This window comes from Pectinophora gossypiella, chromosome 11, assembly GCF_024362695.1.
Source record: "Pectinophora gossypiella chromosome 11, ilPecGoss1.1, whole genome shotgun sequence".
NCBI classification, from domain to species: domain Eukaryota; kingdom Metazoa; phylum Arthropoda; class Insecta; order Lepidoptera; family Gelechiidae; genus Pectinophora; species Pectinophora gossypiella.
This window is the reverse complement of record NC_065414.1, coordinates 8,890,796-8,909,927: the sequence shown is the minus strand read 5'-3', so window position 1 is coordinate 8,909,927 and position 19,132 is coordinate 8,890,796. Positions and strand designations below refer to the sequence as shown.

The 19,132-nt window shown below is 36.5% G+C and overlaps 1 protein-coding gene across 1 annotated transcript in view; it reads left to right on the top strand.

Moving 5' to 3' along the window:
- Window positions 1-18,784, top strand: part of LOC126371017 (hemicentin-2-like) — a 71,852-nt gene extending 53,068 nt beyond the window's left edge. Inside the window, exons 5-7 of the mRNA XM_050016210.1 lie at window positions 5,487-5,586; window positions 12,664-12,821; window positions 16,500-18,784. Of these exons, the coding sequence (XP_049872167.1) occupies window positions 5,487-5,586; window positions 12,664-12,821; window positions 16,500-16,774 (533 nt within the window). The 3' untranslated portion in view covers window positions 16,775-18,784. The remainder of the gene's footprint in view (window positions 1-5,486; window positions 5,587-12,663; window positions 12,822-16,499) is intronic.
- The last annotated feature ends 348 nt before the right edge of the window (window positions 18,785-19,132 follow it).

Below are 19,132 nucleotides of genomic sequence, written 5' to 3'. Positions count from 1 at the left end.
AATTCCACTAGATATTAACTCAGAATCATGGTCTGAATCATCCCTTTCAGTATTCGTTACGATGTCACTAACACCCGGTATTACGGTAAAATTTACTATACTAACAAACAACATAGTTATATTTGTATTCGCCGACTTTTGAGCTTGTGTTTTAATTTATTTATTTTATCTACAATAGTTTCAACATAAAATTTACTGAACTTGGAGGTTAAAATGGCCACATCGAAGCAATTTATCTAAGAACGCAATATTGCAATTTGACATTTGCGCATATAAAAGCAAGAGCGTAATGCAAACAAGTCGCACCCCCCGTGGAAAAACGCAGTAAGTGGACTAGCGACATTTTTTTTTTATTGCACCATTCAATTCAGCGTACACGAATACACCTTCTCACAAATTTTCATTAAGATATCAGTAAAAATGAAGAAATTATTACAAAAACAATGAAATTGTGCAACATTGATAAAAATATTTTTCCCCCATAATAAGAAAGTAAGTATAAATACGTGATTTTTTTTTGTAATTTTCCCATATAGTAAAGTCATAATAACACTTACGTCGATTTTACACGAAAGTTTTTTAGGATGGTCGAGTCGTAAGTAAACGTACTAACATGTTTCACGACATTATACGACACGACAGTGGTTGTACGTCTAGTTACTTCGTTATTCCACGAATCTTTTAGCGTTACTATTTGGTGTAACTCCAGCTACTTGCCTATTCTGCGAATCTTTTAGCGTAACGGTTTGGTGTAAATATAATCACGTTTTTTTTTCCAAGCAAGATTTGATATTACTATTACGTTATTTCATTTAACTTCATTTTTCGATGACATATTTTATACTACACTCTTCATAAATATGAATACAACTCTTTTAAAGGCAATAATTTGAATCATTTGTCGTGTTATTCTAATTACTGTACTTACGCCGCGCCGGCGGCGGCGGGCTGCACACTCAAAGAGAGGTATTAGAAAGATATTAGAGAGGTATTACATCTATCCACCAATTTTTCGTCAATCTCGACTTTATATTCAACCAAAAATCGACCCTATTATTACTGTACTGTGATCGTTATTTGTAGGGTCGTATGCTGATTGTGCTTTTACCACGGTAAAACCAAGATCACCCATAGACAAAATTATAGCCGACGAAGTTTATATAAAACGACCTTATTATTATCGCACTGTGATCGTTATTTGTAGAGTGAAAGCTGATTGTCTATTTGTGATCGTAGTTTTACCACGGTATTCCGTCAGTCAGCATACGACCCTACAAATAACGATCGCATTGCAGTAATAATAAGGTCGATTTTTGTTAGAATAAAAAGTCATGATTGACGAATGTTGGATAGATGTAATAATTATCTCTCTATTTAATTTGTTCATGGTGGCTACTCGAAGCGTGCATATCTTTGTGTGGAAGTAAAAAACCCAAGGATTATACGTATGCTCAACTTGGACAAAATCGAAGATGGTGAGTTATTTACTTATAAATAGACTAGTTAGATTTTAGGTACCTATTACCTTACCTACTTAGTATATTACTATTTATTAGACTATTAATATTATAAATATTTTGTTTTGTAAGGTTTACACAGAAGCAGATACCTACCTACTTGACGTAAGTTGGTTTGGTTAATGCGTGATGATGATTGCACTGCTCTGTACTAATTATTAAAGTATACTAAGCATGCCTAGGTGCCTATTCGGTGCTTTTAATCTATAAACTAACTACCTATTTAAATTAGGGTGTGCCGTTTTTATACATTCGCTATCACCTGGCATAGCACCTGGTATATAAATAAAATAAAGATATTTTAACAAAAAACTGTTACGTGATCAACTGTAGTATTTCGGCTTGGTTGTGAATTATCTACCTAGGTATATAAGTTAACTTTTGCAAAAACACCCTTGATTTTGTTATTTGTTCGCTTGAGTTTGATATGCATTTTATTATTAACGCATTGGTACTAACCTTCTATTTAATACCTAAATAACGATAAAATATCTAGGTTTGTGTCTAATTATTAGGGTGATTTGGTAATGGGTCATTTTTATTGCTTGACGTCTATTATGTACCTACCTACAAACAATGTATTTAAACCATTATGTTACAATTAACAGATTCCATTAATACTGCAACCCAATCCAGTACAACCCAGTGGAAGAATGACCAGAAATGCAAAAATATTTCAAGAAACTATGGGATATCTTCTCGTCGTAGTCAACATGAGACACATTCTCTTGAAGGTTCGTATGTACCTATCCGTATCCTACTAAAGTCGAGTAAACTTCTTCTTCTCTCGTGTGGGTTGAGACAATAATTGACTGACCTCATCAACCCATCAGGGTTACTACTGAGCCGCCATAGGTCCTTGATATGCCTCATGTAACGACGACATACCTGCATACTTAATTAAGCCGCAACCAACTGCCTAACGTGCTCTCCGACGCACAGATCATCTTACTTTTGGGCCATCCGGTAACCAGACTGCAATGTCCTAGTGATTTCGCCGCTCGGCTACGATATGGGTGTCACTTTGACTACTTATGTATGTCGGTAATTAGGAAATAGTACTAATATTAAATATTAAAATGAATATTAGTACCATTTCTGATTTACGACTTGGCCGGGAAGCTAAGCAGCTGAAAACGTTCCCTGTTTTGTATGCCGAAATATCCTTTCAGTATTTGTATTCTAGATTGATATAGTTATTTACCTACTAACCTGGAAGCGGCGCGTGGTAAAGTTTATCTGAAATAGTCAGTGCCTGTGTATTTGTGGTATAATTATTCTGTCATTTTCCTCTTATCATAACAACCACAGATATATTTTTGATTTGCTTAATGTAGTTTTTTCTAGAGTTATCTCTTATGCAAACCAACTGGCTTTTATAGGGTTTTAGCCAAGTTGCAACGATTAAGTACGTAAAACGACAGTGACAGTGATTTGAGAGATTGACATGTAACCTTATGTCAATCACATACATTTTTATCACTGACTCTGTCGCTTTTCGGATACGTTGGAAAATTGGCTCATCTCTAAGCTTACTATAATAGGTATTAATGGTTGTTTTTCTTTTTAGTAATTTATTATCATACTGAATAGTTTTTATATTTTGTCATTTGCAGGTTCTACCGAAAAGCAAAGAGGGGGTGATCGGAAAGGAGCAAAATGTTCAAGAAAACTCTTAATGATTAACTGTAATAACTGAAAATGAAGGTTTTTCTAATGAAGGCAAGTGCCATACCGTATTAATATTATTTTGTGATTATGCATGTAATAATTAATAAACGTTTTAAAATTAAAAGTTGGATTTTAATTACAAATAGAAATAACTCCCTGAAAACTGAAAACCCATGCGGGTCAAACGAGTTTTGGCACAGCTAGTAAATAAATATTCATGTTTTTAATACAAATTAGAATAAACACTTAATTTAACACTGATTTAATTTATTTCAATATACATGGTGGCCCAAAAATTCACGTTCAAAATGAAAAATTTGATAGAGGGGCTCATTAGCTACCAGAAACACCCCCATATATGTTCAGCGATTATTTACGGTTTAGGAGATATGACCCATTTTACACCTTTTTCTTGATTTTCTATCTTACTTCAGAAATCATCATTTTGTCGCTATCCCTTTCTTAATAATTCTAATTTTTTCTTTTTAATTTCTAATTATTTTGCTTCATAACTATGCCTAAGGATGTGTATCGCTAGGTGAAAAAATAAAAACAGTCGAATGAAAGATAAAAAAGTCATTGGAAGTTGGAAGTCAAAGTGAGAATTCGTCTAAAATTGTTACAGTTGTTAAAACTTCGCCGAAGAATAATAAACACATGAGATTTTCATGAACCCTGAAAGTGTTTTTAAAAACTGCTCCATTTAATAGGCTTTTAGACACATCAAAAAAAGTACCCTTAATAGGGGCATAAAACTAGTAATTAGCCCTCAAAGATTGCAAGACAGACAGATTTTATTTTAGTATCTCATAGTATGAATCACCAACAGTGTTTGGGGATAACTTTTACCTTCATTACAATATGAATACCAAAAGTGACTGCAAGTTTTGTCTTCAGACTGTTGCTATGTCTACCCTGTTAGCGATTATGAGCGTGATTCTTTTTATTGAAAATGTGTCTTTGAGCACCTTTAACAACGTTAGAAAGAAGCAGCTACCTACATTGTATGAGAATGTAATTTTTTCCTTCAAATCTGTCTATCTTGCCATCTTTGAGGTCTAATTACTTAGTTTATTGCTTCTATTAAGGGTACTTTTTTTGGATGTGTCTAAAAGCCTATTAAATGGAGCAGTTTTTTAGAGATACCTACTGTCAGCGTCCATGCCAATCTCATGTGTTAATTATTCTTCAGCGAAGTTTTAACAACTGTGACAATTTTGGTCCAATTCTCACTTTGACTTCCAATAACTTTTTTTTTGTCTTTGATTTGACTGTTTTTATTTTTTTACCTAGCGGTATATATCTTTAGACGTAGTTGTGAAGTAAAATAAAATAATTATTAAGAAAGGGATAGCGACAAAATGATTATTTCTGAAGTAAGGTAGAAAATCTAGAAAAAGGTACAAAATAGGTCATATCTCCTAAACTATAAATAATAATAAATTATGGCTGAACATACATGGGGGTGTTTCTAGTAGCCAATGAGCCACTCTATCAAATTTTTCATTTTGAACTTGAAGTTCTGGGCCACCCTGTATAATGTATGAGCATACATACTTCTACATTCTAGACTAACCCCTGCAACAAACAAGTATTTAAAGATACATACAATTATTTTGAGATATTTCCTTATTAAAAAAGCAATTTCTATAGTTACACTATCTAAGATCATTTACTTTCACGTGGAACAAATAGGTTTCTCAACTTACGCAAAATATTTTGTTAAAATTTTTCGTGTAAGAACGAAGTAACTAATACTTACAACATCCGAGTAAGGCGAAATCGGAAGGTGAACAACGTTGTAGGTAAAGTTACAACTGTCAATGTTGTTTGCACTACGTAATAATAAAGCAGTGTCTATACTTACAACGGAACGTTTGATTATAGTTTCGTGGAATATCTACGCAATCGTGTTTTTTTAATTTTTTTTCAAATATACACTATTAATTAAAAATTAATAAATGTGGGTCAATCCGGGCTACATTTTGCTATTATTTTCTCTTTGAAGGTTATTTCCAGGACTTATACCTAATTAGTAGGACAGTTTTTTTTAGCTCCTGAAAAGTTGATAAAATCAACTTACTGCGTTTTTCCACGAAGGGTGCGAAGTGTCAAATAGCAATATTGCTTTCTTAGATGAATTGCCTCGATGTGGCCATTCTAATCCCCCCTTAACAATGAAACAAACATATAAACAGATAAATCATTATTACATTACATGTCATTTCTCCTACATTATTATGTCATGTTACCAACAATAGATTCTAGTGTGCATAACATGTCCTTTGTGTTTGTTAGTGTCGAAAGCGGAGATCCTGTCTGGCCCGGAGCTGTTCGTGCGTGCGGGCTCCGACATCAACCTTACCTGTCTCGCGAAACATGCACCTGATCCGCCGAGGTAACATATTTTTTTATTTATTTTATATAATGATAATACTAGTATACCTCTGTAAGTACCTAGTCGTTACATGAGTCATGTCAAGGGTCTATGGCGGCTCAATAATAACCCTCACACCAGGGTTGATATGGTTGGTAATCCACCTCACAACCCACGCGATAGAATATTTATTTTATTATATTTCGTCACTGGTTGATTGAGGAGAGACCTGTGCTCAGCAGTGGGACGTTTATAGGCTAATTATATTATGTGCTGTATTTAGCTTGACCAGTATGACACGGCGATAGGGTTCACCACTTATAACGGTGGTCGAACAGAAAGCTAGGTGGAGGTACTCAGTTCACCTTACGACGGATGTACCTACCTCTGACTAGCCCAATTGCTAATATGTTATATATTTTTTTACAAGGCACTCGGATAAGCCTTCATAAATCAAAAAAAAAATCAAAAATCATTTATTTCAGACATATTACATTAATTAATTACACACTTAAAAAAATAAAATAAAATAAAATAAAATTAAAATCAAAATTAAAACCAAAATTAAAATACAATAAAATTAAAATTATTAGTAGTTTTTGTTTGTCAGTAAATGCATCATAAAACCCTGACATTACATTTCTTTTTCTATCGTGTGGGTTGTGAGGTGAAGTACATATGTATAAACCTCATCAACTCTGGTATCAGGGTTACTATTCAGCCGCCGAAGGCCCCTGACATGGCTCATGTAACGACTACGTACATACATCAGTAAGTATTAACCGGGACCAACGGCTTAACGTGTCTTCCGAAGCACGAATCATCTTACTTTCATTTTTGTGATATGTCCCCACCGGGAATTGAACCCGGGACCTCCGGATCATGAGCCCAATGCTCAACCACTGGACCACGGGGGTTGTAATGTTGATAAATGAGAAACGTCAATAGCATTACTTGTGTACTGGGAAGTGTACTAAAGTCGCGACTGCGCAATGCCACTTGTTACTGTGCTAATACTCTTGACAACTGTCTGTAATACGATTAATGACCGCTACGCTAGTGAATTGGTCCGTTTACAACCTAATGGCCGAGCCTTACGTTGGATAGAGGTCAAGTTGTACCTTGAACCTGGATTATAACTTTCTAGGTCCTAGTTTTAAAATAATATATTTAAAAGAAAAAAACTCATCATCTCCCTAGCATTATCCCGTTTTTCACAGGGTCCGCTTACCTAACCTGAAAATTTGACAGGTCCGGTTTTTTACAGAAGCAACTGCCTGTCCGATATAAAAGAAAAAACTGACTGGCTGATTTATCGATCAACCAGTTGGCCCGAAAGCATAAAATCAAAAAAATTAATCCATAAGTTTTACCTGGGTTGAAACTAGCGTGTCTATTGCAAGGTTTTGTTGGAAAAAATCACACCGGAATGTCATCATCATACCCTGGCATTATCCTGTTGTCACAGGGTCCGCTTACCTAACCTGAAGATTTGACAGGTCCGGTTTTTTATAGAAGCCTTCTATTCTAACCCTCGAAAGGAAAACCAGCCCTATACTATAGGTTAGGTCAAATACCTCCGAAATACATTTCTCGGGAATGTGGGTTTCCTCACGATGTTTTGTTTCACCGCTGAGCACGAGATAATCATTTATAATCCAAGCATGACTTCGAAAACAAATTTGAAAATCATCGGTTTAGGCCTGGGATTAGGAACCTGTGACCTAAAATTAAGAGTCAAGCGAACTGGACTACCACGGCCAGAATGTGATTTTAGAAAAAGGCGCTTACGATGGTTTCACTATTCATTCGAAAAAGCTAGGCTTGTGTTGGTGGAGGTATTTCCTGATTTATTTATCATACTTAGTGTTTTAACTATAAGTCGACGAAATTCATTTTTAAACGTGACGAATAATTTATGGCCGTCCGACTGACCATTTTGTCTTTATATGGTAAGACATATACACCTACGAGTATAAGGACTTCGTTTAAAAAGCCTGCAAGTTGTCTCATGGTTACCCATCCCATAAGGGATTACGGGCGTGAGTTTATGTATATAGTAAAAACATATTTGCTCTTTCATAAAACTGGTGTAAATTTACTGCATTCTCGATGCTGTCAACAAACTAATCGCTGCTGTCATGTCGCTATCGTGTAGATGAAACATTTGATAACTGCATACAATGTTCGTCGTCAAATCACAATGTTAACTTTGTATTTTTTATTGAGAAAGCCCAGTTTGCTATCAGAAAAATACTGTTAACGCGCGCTGTAAATAATAATACGGCCTCCTTGGTCCAGTGGTTGAGCGTTGGACCTACCATTTGGAAGTCCCGGGTTCGAATCCCTGTGGGAATATAGTCACAAAATCACTTTGTCATCTCTAGTTTGGTTAGGACATTGGCGTGGCTGATTACCCGTCCGAAAGTAAGATGATCCGTGCATGTTAAGCCATCTGTCCCTACTACTATTTACTGATGTAAGTAAGTAGTCGTTACATGAGCCACGTCAGGGGCCTAAGGCGGCTAGTGATCCGCCTTAGTGAATATGTTATTAGTAAATAACTCTGACACCAGGGTTGATAAGGTTGATAATCCACCTCACAACCCACACGAGATAAGAAAAAGAAGAACTATTATATGGCTTACTTTGAGAAAGGACCGTGGCCGTAACTGTATGAGACCCGACTCCCCCTTCCAACGGGCGATTTATTGTATTTCATTTACCAATTAGTTCTAATTTTAGGGTTTAGAAACAAAATTAAAAAAAGGTTTGTCGAAAATCGCAATTGGTTGAATTGTTTGTTGTACCAGGCGGTACCCAAAATCAAACAAATGAACACAAATATATATATAAACAAAAATATCAACTCACTAAGACGCTTCGAATGAAATATGTCTGGACTCTGTTGATGGAGGGGGACGTTTTGACAAATTGTCCTTTCATCATCTCTACATCTCCTCAACATTGCACGTGAGGGGCTGATATCTATTTTTCAGTTAAACAATGAACGTGTTATGTAATAATTATGTTCTCTGCGAAACCCATCTGGCTCAAACAACAAGTGCTACTAGCCTTCAAAATCTAAACCGTACGACGATTTTGCGATTTTAAAGAGTTATCTATAGTATAAAACATAACAACCAGAGCGGTTAAAAACGACACATCAAAGCAGTTCAATAAGGAAAGGCAACTACGTATGTAAAACATTAAAAGATGACGGGTGAATAAAAAGTGTTCAATACAAATGTAACTTGAGACATTTCCCTTCTTTAAACTCTCATGCAATCAAGGATGGAAGTGCTTGAAGACATAAAATAGCCACTCGAAAATCTCATTATAAAAAAGTAAGAGGACGACGTCGTGCTCATTTCAGATCGTTCCAAATGAAAGAGCACGTTTCTTCCTTCAAGTCTCACGGGATAACTCTCTGCAGACATTTGCGTCAAACGTGACGTGTGTATAATAAGATCATCATAATAAGCAGTCGTATGGGAGCATACGACTGAAGAATCTCGCGTAATTTCCTCGCATTCCTTCCAAACCCAGTATATAAACGATCTCTCTTAACGTCTAATATTTACGCGGAGAATAACATGAACAATTACAATTCACACAATACAAACGCAATAAGAAATTCTCTTGAAGTAGTCCCAAATGTATGATAAGAAAATAACTTGTACAATCATCCAAGTGCGCAATATTTGAATAATGGAAAGAAAATAGGCCGTACAAAGGAGGTCTGAGAAAGAATGCCACATAAACAAGTCGCCAGGTGAATAGGGCAGACCCAGCTCGAGATGTTACGATCTTATAATGGAAGTGTATTATCGTGTACCTTTCACACGGCGCGCGCATATGTTTAGGTTGCGCATCCATAAACGTGATAAGCTTATTTTCAGATAAAAGGGTCGACGTGCCCTAAAGTGAGGTATTCTTTGCCTATCAGCATTTAATGGTGCTCTGTGTCTGGGAACTGGGCGAGGGACCGCCGATTTGAATATTGATAGGAAGCGCCCAGCAGAAAGATGTCATTTTTATTCAGGCCTCCTCATGATATATTAATATTATGGTGTTTTTACGAAAGGCTTTATAGAATGATATACCTACTTCACCCTTTATCACCGTTGAAAGCTTTTTCCTACCGCAGGTTGGCCAAGAAAAGAATATGTGTTACGAAGGTAACTGCTAGTACTTTTCCAGGAATTCTTCTTGTGAACTACAAAGTCAATTCTGTATAAACTTTGATTCTAGTTTTACAACTTAACTTATCAACACCCTTTTCCCTCTTTTTATTAGATTCATTCGTACCAAACCACTCCCTGGTACTTTATATCTATTAATCGACAACAAAACACGCATCGTTGCAAATTACGTATCACATCCAATCAAATCGAAATATTTTGTACTCGCAAATAGTGAGTAAACACTAATTTCAAATAGTGTTGTATCGGAACAGATAGGCTGTGTTTACCCTAATTCAGTCATTGTCAACATTGGCATAACTACTGGGAAATTATAGCCCAATATATTTATAGACACTGCAAAGCTAATGATTAAGAACAAACAAATTTTATAGATAAGTACTGCAATCAATTAACTTCTTTAATAGTGTGATTAGAGATATAAATGTAGTATAGAGTACAAGTAGGGGGATTAAACATGACTGCTTGCAGGCATGAAAACGCAGCATGCTGTTCAAACTAACGAACATGTGACGTGGAGCTATGTAGGTAAATCATTATCAATCCTGTTTTTTTTGTTGACGTAACTTATTGTAGATTTGCCACAGATGGAAATAACTACTTGGACTAATGTAGAGCGCTGAAAGTACAAAATTTAAGACAACAGGCCTGATGGTGCCCAGTTGGGCGCAAACCTCGGCTCAGGGCGTTGTCTGAAGGGATCATATTTAAAACAATTAATTGACCCTAGTAGGTCGATAGCGGTAAATCGACCACGCCGCCGCGCCGGCGGGATCGCTATCGAGGTCCTGAAGTGTTTGTTGTCGCGACCTGATTGTTCGCCTCTATAGCGAGTCGTCATGATCGTTTATAACGTCCTTTGGGCGCTGCTATTCTTCTGTGCCGTCCCTAAGTGGGATGTATTCGGTAGCCGCAACTACGAATGGTATTTGGGTACTGTGGAGCAGAATCGAAAAAACATTTTGATATCAATCCAGTAAAAACTAGACAAAAATAAAATAAGATCAAATGCATCTCGCTTACGCTTGGGTAGCCGCAAAACTACGCAGTAAAAACCACCACGATTTCCACTCAATATTTTGGGTAAGTACTTGCAGAAAAAATAAGTTTTTCGAGACTCAGAGAGCACTCTACTATATGAAAATAACAAACCCGAAACCCGCTAGCCACAGAACAAAAGCCTCTTATCAAGAAGTGTATTCGTGACGTCGTCGCTAGCACTAGCAATTTACTGACTAACCTAGTTACCGGGGCTTTCCAACCAATCGAAGGCCTTTGACTTTTTGCCACAAGGTTGATGTTTGAATACATTATTATGCATTGGCTGAGAAGACAGATTGCCAAGCGCAGCGATATTAGAAAGTTTACCTTTATTCGTTTATCGCGGAACAAGTTTTACATCAAACAGCGGAGAATAGTTGGAATCGTCTATAAATTGGTGATTCATTATATTTCAAAGGACCCCCATTTTAGCTAAACAGAGACACAAATTGTGAAAAGGCTACACTGACGCCCTAAGACATTTTTTTGAAATAACTAAGAAGAAGGTGATGAATGTTGTAATCCAGCCGGTTTTCACTACAGCGACTACTTCCACTAAGTAATGTTGTTTAGAGGTTTACGCGGTTGTTATTATTATAATTAAAAGAAAAAAAAGAAACATTTATTACTTCCGGACACAACAGACACAGACAGGCTGGTAGACCAACAAAAAAAAAACACATAATACGGGTTCTTACTGCGTTAAAATAAGGGATATGAGACTCCTGATATTTCAACATTGTTGCAAGTGCCATGATCACGGGATGATTGATGATATTGCAGTGGACTAGGTAGATCCATATTTTTTTAAGGGCTAACATATCTGTTTACCCTTCATCTTTGTCGTTTGTTTCTACATTTCATGTCGGAATGTTCAGAACCATCTGAACTCGCACCAAACTCACTACGACAAACCGCACTCACTGTGTCCTCGCGTTTTATCACCACATTAGGCCTTTGGATTCCACATACTCGATAATTTAAACCCGTCTTCTCTATCGAAATTTTTGTGTTTTTACCGACTTTAAAAAAGGAGGAGGTTCTCAATTCGACCGTATATTATATTTTTTTTGCTGATTCTAAAGGAGGCTATTGAAAAATATTATTAATATAATTATGACATACAATAAGGTATTCATTAAGGAGTAAGGATATGCGCGTGGACTGTCTGTCTCGCTCGCACGCACGGTTTAACGTGGCACACGTGAAGGACGAGATTTTTGTAAGGAGTGTCCGGGCTGCGAATATTACCGACGCTAAGCTACTGTGAAATGTAATTAGAACTTCAATAACAGTTCATAGCATAATAAGCTCACGACTATAATGCAATTGGGGTAGTTATCCATCCCTTAGCTTTCTGTTAGACTAACGTCATAGGTAGTGAGCCGTATCGCCGTCTATAATTGGCGCTGTGTTAGTGAAAACTGCACTTAATATATTAATAACTCATTGGCACTAGTCCGGTGAGGAGCTCGGTGGCGCAGCGGTAAACGCGCTCGGTCTGCGATTGTTTAAATTAAGCAACTTTCGTAAAGGCCGGTCATAGGATGGGTGACCACAAAAAAAAGTTTTTATCTCGAGCTCCTCCGTGCTTCGGAAGGCACGTTAAGCTGTTGGTCCTGGCTGCATTGGCAGTCATTAATAACTATCAATCCGCACTGGGCCCGCGTGATGGCTTAAGGCTTGATCTCCCTATCCATCCATAGGGAAGGCCCGTGCCCCAGCAGTGGGGACGTTTTAGGGCTGATGATGATGACAGGTCCGGTACCGGCGCTCCCCTATTGAGAAGCGAGGCAGTGTACCTCAGGACCACAGTAACTAACAGTTCAGTAATGGAATATCTCTTTTACAGTTTCATCTACTGGTATCGTGGCGAGCAAGTGGTGAATTACGCGCAACGCGGCGGTATCAGTGTTGAAACTGAGCAGCGGACGCGGACGAGCCGGCTGCTGATCGCACGCGCAGCGCCGCACGACTCCGGGAACTACACATGCGCGCCTAGTAGTTCAGGTAATATATACAATACAAAAACGCTTTATTGCACATATAAACAATACTAAAACAATTACAAAAGTCTCAAGAGAAGCACAATCGGCGGCCTTATTGCTAAATAGCAATTTCTTCCAGGCAACCTAAAACACGTTCGAAATTCCTGTGTACTCCTCAGTATTTAAACGTATGTGTTCGATTAAGAAACAAGTTCATTTATGCTTATTCTTTTTACTCATTTAACGGACCGAGCCGATTAGTAATTTGTTTTCCTTTTTTCTATTTTTTTCTAAGAGTAACCATTTATAGTTCCAGTCAACATTTGTTGCATTATGAGATGTGGTCGACTACCATGCTCAATCCACCTTTTTAGTTTACTACTTTTTTACACACTACAGGATGGATTTACAATCCTTTAAAAACTTTTTTCATAGTTCTGACATGGTCCCTCAATAATAGAGAGGTGTAATGGATGGAAGTCTTTCATAATTTCATACAGGGTGTTAGTAACATCGTAATGAATATTGAGGGGGATGATTCAGACCATGATTCTGAGTTAATTACAAGTGGAATTTTCCGTCGCAAAAGTATCGAACGGAAAATAATTTAAAAAGGCATTTTCATAAATTTTCCGACAGGAAATTCCACCCTGTATATTTTATTTGTATTTATCACACATTGTCATTAACATTAATTTGAATTGTGTGTATTCATGGAATACAAATAAATTATAATAACAAGAAGTCGTTAATATAAATTAATAATTGCACTTTACTATTCATTAATCAATGAAATCCTTAACGCTGTAGTAAGGTCATTGTTTGAGTAGCACTTTTAATTTACTTACCAATGGAACTTTGTCTAATCTCAACATTGATGTGTTGCATTTGATTGTCCGATACACAATCTAAATACGAATGTCAAGCGAAACTGCCAAACCCACAACAAACCTTGTTTTATATCGTAATAAAAAGTTATCTTCCGTAGTTTAAAATCCATGTACCGCACAGATAATTCAATCACATATCGACCCACTATCTATGCGATAAATTGAACAATGTCTGAATTAATATTTTAGCATCACCAGTTCCATTGTTACCAACATTTGTAAATTACTACCATCATGAAACAACTCACGCAAATACATTGAACATTCTGATGTAATGGAATGTAAATAAAGTTGAAATTAATTTTGAAATCTAGTTAATGTCTGAAAATTGAAATGGACATGTGAAATAATCTGGTGGAGCTAATATGACAAAGGACCCTTTTCATATTGTAATCCTACTTAGATAGACAGGTCCTTTGAGCTGAACAATGTCCAGCTATTTAGAAATCTTTTGTGATGGTAAATAAACTTACTTATTTCTTTTTTGTATTAGTGTGAGAGCTTTGTGGTATAGTAGGTTTTCACTTGCAATAGGCTGACAACCGCTATATATATCAAACGAGATACTTTTAACGAAACGTCAAATTTTCTTTGGAGTTTGTATGGATATACTGTACTTCCCACCGAATAGTCTTCAATATAATTTAAATGTACCTACCTACTATTTTTTTTACTGTTTTTTTTTTCTTTGGTACCTTGACGTTAGCAGAATCATCGTTTCTAAACGATGCAGCCATAAACTTTAAAAAGTGATGGATATACTGTCCTGTGACATCATCAATAAAAGCGGTCAAACGTCGTGTTCATTGTTACTTAATTCATAAATAAAATTCAAAATTACGTCGAAAGTAAAATTACATTGATTTTTGATCTCGGACTGGCTTCTATTTCTATATTATAAGCATTTTATAATTTATCTTTGACCCAATAAAAAACCCTATTTTGTCCGCAAGGATTTCGATTCTCGCTGTCTCTACTCGATCCGTCCCTGGTTAGTAGGTACTTTAAGTCCTCCTCTGAAAAATATTCTATTTCTATCTCTGGGTTTCGATCTATTTACAAATTGGCACAATTTTTAACCATATCGGACTGGAAGAGACTATAAATGAAATTCTAAAGTAAGTCATTCGTCCGCCCACACAGACGTATAACACTGCATGAATTTAACCAGTTTTATTAGTCCACTAAATGATTCCATAACCACAAAAATAAAATATTTACGTTAATTTTTCAAAATGAGTCTCGTTTACTTTTTCATGATAACAATAGGGGGACTCCAAGGTAATAAGAGAGTCCTTCTAATTCCTAATAGAGAGAGAGAGAGAGAGAGAGAAAGATGGATACGCTCAACGAAGGACATTCAGGGATGCGTTCCCCCAAAAAAAAAAAGAAGGCGCTGTACAGAAGTGACTTCGTTTAACCTTCTAATTTCATGGATAACTGACATTATTGTACAATCATGAGCAATATAATGTACCCACTTTAGGACTCGCACTAACATATTTGACATTTAGTGAGACTTACAGTTCAATTCAATGGTACCAAAGTGTATACATATTAATGCTCGTGACCGTACGTATATCTTTTATCTATGTTTATTGGGTTTAATGATGACCCTTTTTATTACACTCAGGCACAACAAATTATCCATCTATTATATTATTATGATCAAAATAAGAGAAGCAATATTGGTAGCAACATAATTATAATACATATTTGATACAAATATCAAGAAATTATTTATATTATGCTTCTGCCATTTTATTATATTTTTGATAATTATGTAAGTACCGAAGCAATGACAAAACATCTATATGATTTTAGGGAACTGCATGGTCCCTCATTGCACACACATTCACAAGACATTTACAGGAAACTCATACAAAGGCGGGCAAAAGCGAGTACGCAAATAGATGGATAGATTTTACATGTTATTTACAAAAATATGTGTGATATGATGACATATGTTTAGAAATAAATAAATAAAAGTATACCCTTATATGTACATAGTATACACCATCCATATATAATATAGCTTTGCTACGCAAAGTTTCAGAACGACTACATAGAAGTCATTAACTAGATGTATCTACTTGTACCTACTAACTTTGGAGGCCTCATTTATCAAGATTCACACATTAAATAATCTGGAACAAATTGATGATTAGCATTTATTAAGGCCATCACAACCCATCGCGTACGAGTAGTAGGTATTGTAGAGAAAATTAATTTATTACTTATATAAAATAAGTAGATTACCTACTAGGTTTCCAATGTAATTCCCAAAATTCAATGCCTAATCATGATTCACACCTGCCTAATCTTCATTTCGTATCATCCGATCAATCCATACTAATATCATAAATAGGAAAGTGCGTGTGTTGTGTAGTGTGCGTGTGCGTTTGCGCGCGTGCGTGTGCGTGTGCGCGCGCGCGTTTGTGTCTGTGTGTGTGTGTGTCTGTCTGTTTGTTAGTCCGTGTTACGAATTAACGTGTTTTTTTTTTAAGTGGAGATAATTGAAGGGAAGGAGAGTGACATAAGCTACTTTCGTCTCTTTGTAACCGTAGTTCCGATTTCCGAAAACTTTTGGATTTGGTTTTACCGTTGTTGTTTTTCGGATTGGATTAATTCGCTTAGTTTAGATTTATAACATTCTTGAACTTTTAAGGAATAAAACAATCGCTTTGATTTTGGATTTAGACTGTGTTCAGAGTTCTTTTCTCTGTTTTAAATCAGGATAGGGAACCATGTAACCTCGAAATAAACGCGAGGAAAAGCTAGTATGTTAATAAATGATATCTCTTCCGCAGAGTCAGCATCGGTAATAGTCCACGTGTTGAGTGGGGAGCGTCCAGCGGCCATGCAGAGCTCTGGGTCAACGCCCCCGCGTCTCAACCGCGCCGTCCTCACCACCCTGGCGGCCATCTCTACCTTCAACCAGCGACACTGGATCATCTTCGCTCTCCCACTCACACAGTACATCCCCTTCATCTCAGCCGTGACACTCTTCACTCTCATCGCCCTCGTGAATATAGCTTCAGACTATATCTCGCAACTCGCAGCCAACTTTACGACTTCAAGGTGACCAACTTTCGTATAACTTCCCGAACGTTCTGAACATCGAGGAAGTATGTTGTATTTAGTATTTAATTTTTTATTCGAACGTTGAATTTAAATAGTTTTAATTTGGGAATTAGTTGGGATTTTATTATTATGTATTTTGAATACAACGATGTAGATCGAATCTTTTGTGGATTCAAAATTGGCGACAACGTCGCTGTCAATTGACATTTAGGCATTCCAAATGCTTTTTTAGTGAAAATGTGACATATATAAAGATTAATTATGCTTTTGATTGTTAGTAGCGTCTTAAAGAACGACCGAGAAAGTATTTATTGAAATAAATATCTTTTTATTATGAAGGATTAGCGAACCAGATTTACTTTACAAGCTCTAAGCTAGACGATAATCCTTGGCTGATTCTCGATTGTTTTTCCAGCTAACTACGCCGTAGTAATCCCACGCTGAGATTACGACTAAATCGATTTCATTATACCGATCATAGGGGGACTCAGATTCAATCGGGGCGCGGCTTATCTGTACGCACACTAAGCCACCACTTGCTCTCTTTAACACGCTATTTGCGTTCGATCTAGTTCAATAAACAGACCGAGACGTATGAGAGTCGCAGAGCAGAAAATAAACTGCCAAGAACGGATGGAGGAATTGATTTTTCATTATTTTTTTTTATCTTAGTTTGAATTTTTTTGTCATTTATTTTTGTCTCAAGGAACATTTCTTTTGTGAAACAATGCGAACCCTTTGGCAGCGAATTACGTCCGTGCTAATTAGCTAATTGTGTTACAGTTTCTGCCAAGGACATTTCGATCTCCTAATCCATTACGTTCTCTCTAATGAATGGACGAACAAACGCTTGTTTTGTGCGTATTATATATAGATTTTGTTTATTACATATAAATGGATGTTGCTCCTGTGTTTGCTATCTGCATTTGTTTAATGGAACCGACGCCCGTTGCGGCGCAACGAGTGTGAAAAGCAGGGAAAGGCGAAAGGGTTTTTCAGTATTAGCGTTCGTTATGAATGAGAACCTTTTCTAAAAGTACCGTTATAGCTCCAACATTCAAGTTCCACAGTAACTAAAACTCGTTAAATAGAAAGCCTGGCAAATATTCTTTTACGATTTACTGTTACATTTTCTTCGTTGTCCACGAGGACGCGACATTTATTTTATTTCAGTCCTCTATAATATCTTTTAGTAGGTATTATCTCGGCGTCACGAGAAAGTTTCTACAATCCATTTTTTACCTTGTCAAACTAGTTCACGGCCATTTCATAGTGTCATAACTCTCCCTTGGAAGGTGAATATTTTCGCAAGCTAGCACACGAGGTAACAACAAGATAGAAAAACGCCTCATCTTGTTGGGGTCGTTCATTTCATGGTTGCACGAAATCTGTCGGATCGGTACTAACGTTGCTAGGTTACTTTTGTTTTTACGCGACTCTCGTCCGTGCTCCGTTTGCTCATACCGGATGACGACACAAAAACAAATTTACGAGTTTGTAAGTAAACGAATAAATGAGAAGCGTAAACGTAACGTAAGGATGTTTGATGATTCAGAATACAATTCTCAGAATAATTGAATTCCTCTTTCGTTCGCAATCTACTGTCTGGTTGTTTACTTCGAATTGAGCTCAGAAATTTAAAACTTGTCAAAGACAATCTGTATAAAATTACCTTTGTTTGTAGATTATAGACGAATATATGTACATCTTAAAAATATGTTAGTTAAATCACAATCTTTAATGAGTAAGACATTAGATATGTAAATATAGATGCTGTAAATATAACGACCTGTAAATAAAATATAATGTGATTGTAATTTCTTGACAGCCAAAAATACATTTTTATGTATTAATAATTTCTATGGGAGCGAGGGTTCATACATCGCTGACATCTAATACAAGTAGTTATCGAAAGGGTTGTGTAATAAACTATCAAAATATAGATGTATTTAATGATGTTATTTAACAATTTATAAGAATGCAGATATAGTAATAAAACAGTCGAAATATATTGCTTGATGTTTTATTTTTTTGGCCAAACGGTCACCCAATCCATCATACTATTGAGCTCACAATAATATTCCCAATAAAAATAACGGCTTCCGTGGCCCAGTGGTTGAGCATTGTGCTCACAATCCGGAGGGCCCGGGTTCGAATCCCGGTGAGGACAAATCACAAAAATCACTTTGTGATCCCTAGTTTGATTAGGACATTACAGGCCGATCACCTGATTGTCCAAAAAGTAAGATGATCCGTGCTTCGGAAGGGACGTTAATCCGTTGGTCCCGGTTATTACTTACTGATGTAAGTACGTAGTCGTTACATAAGTCATTCAGGGGCATATGGCGGCTCAGTAATA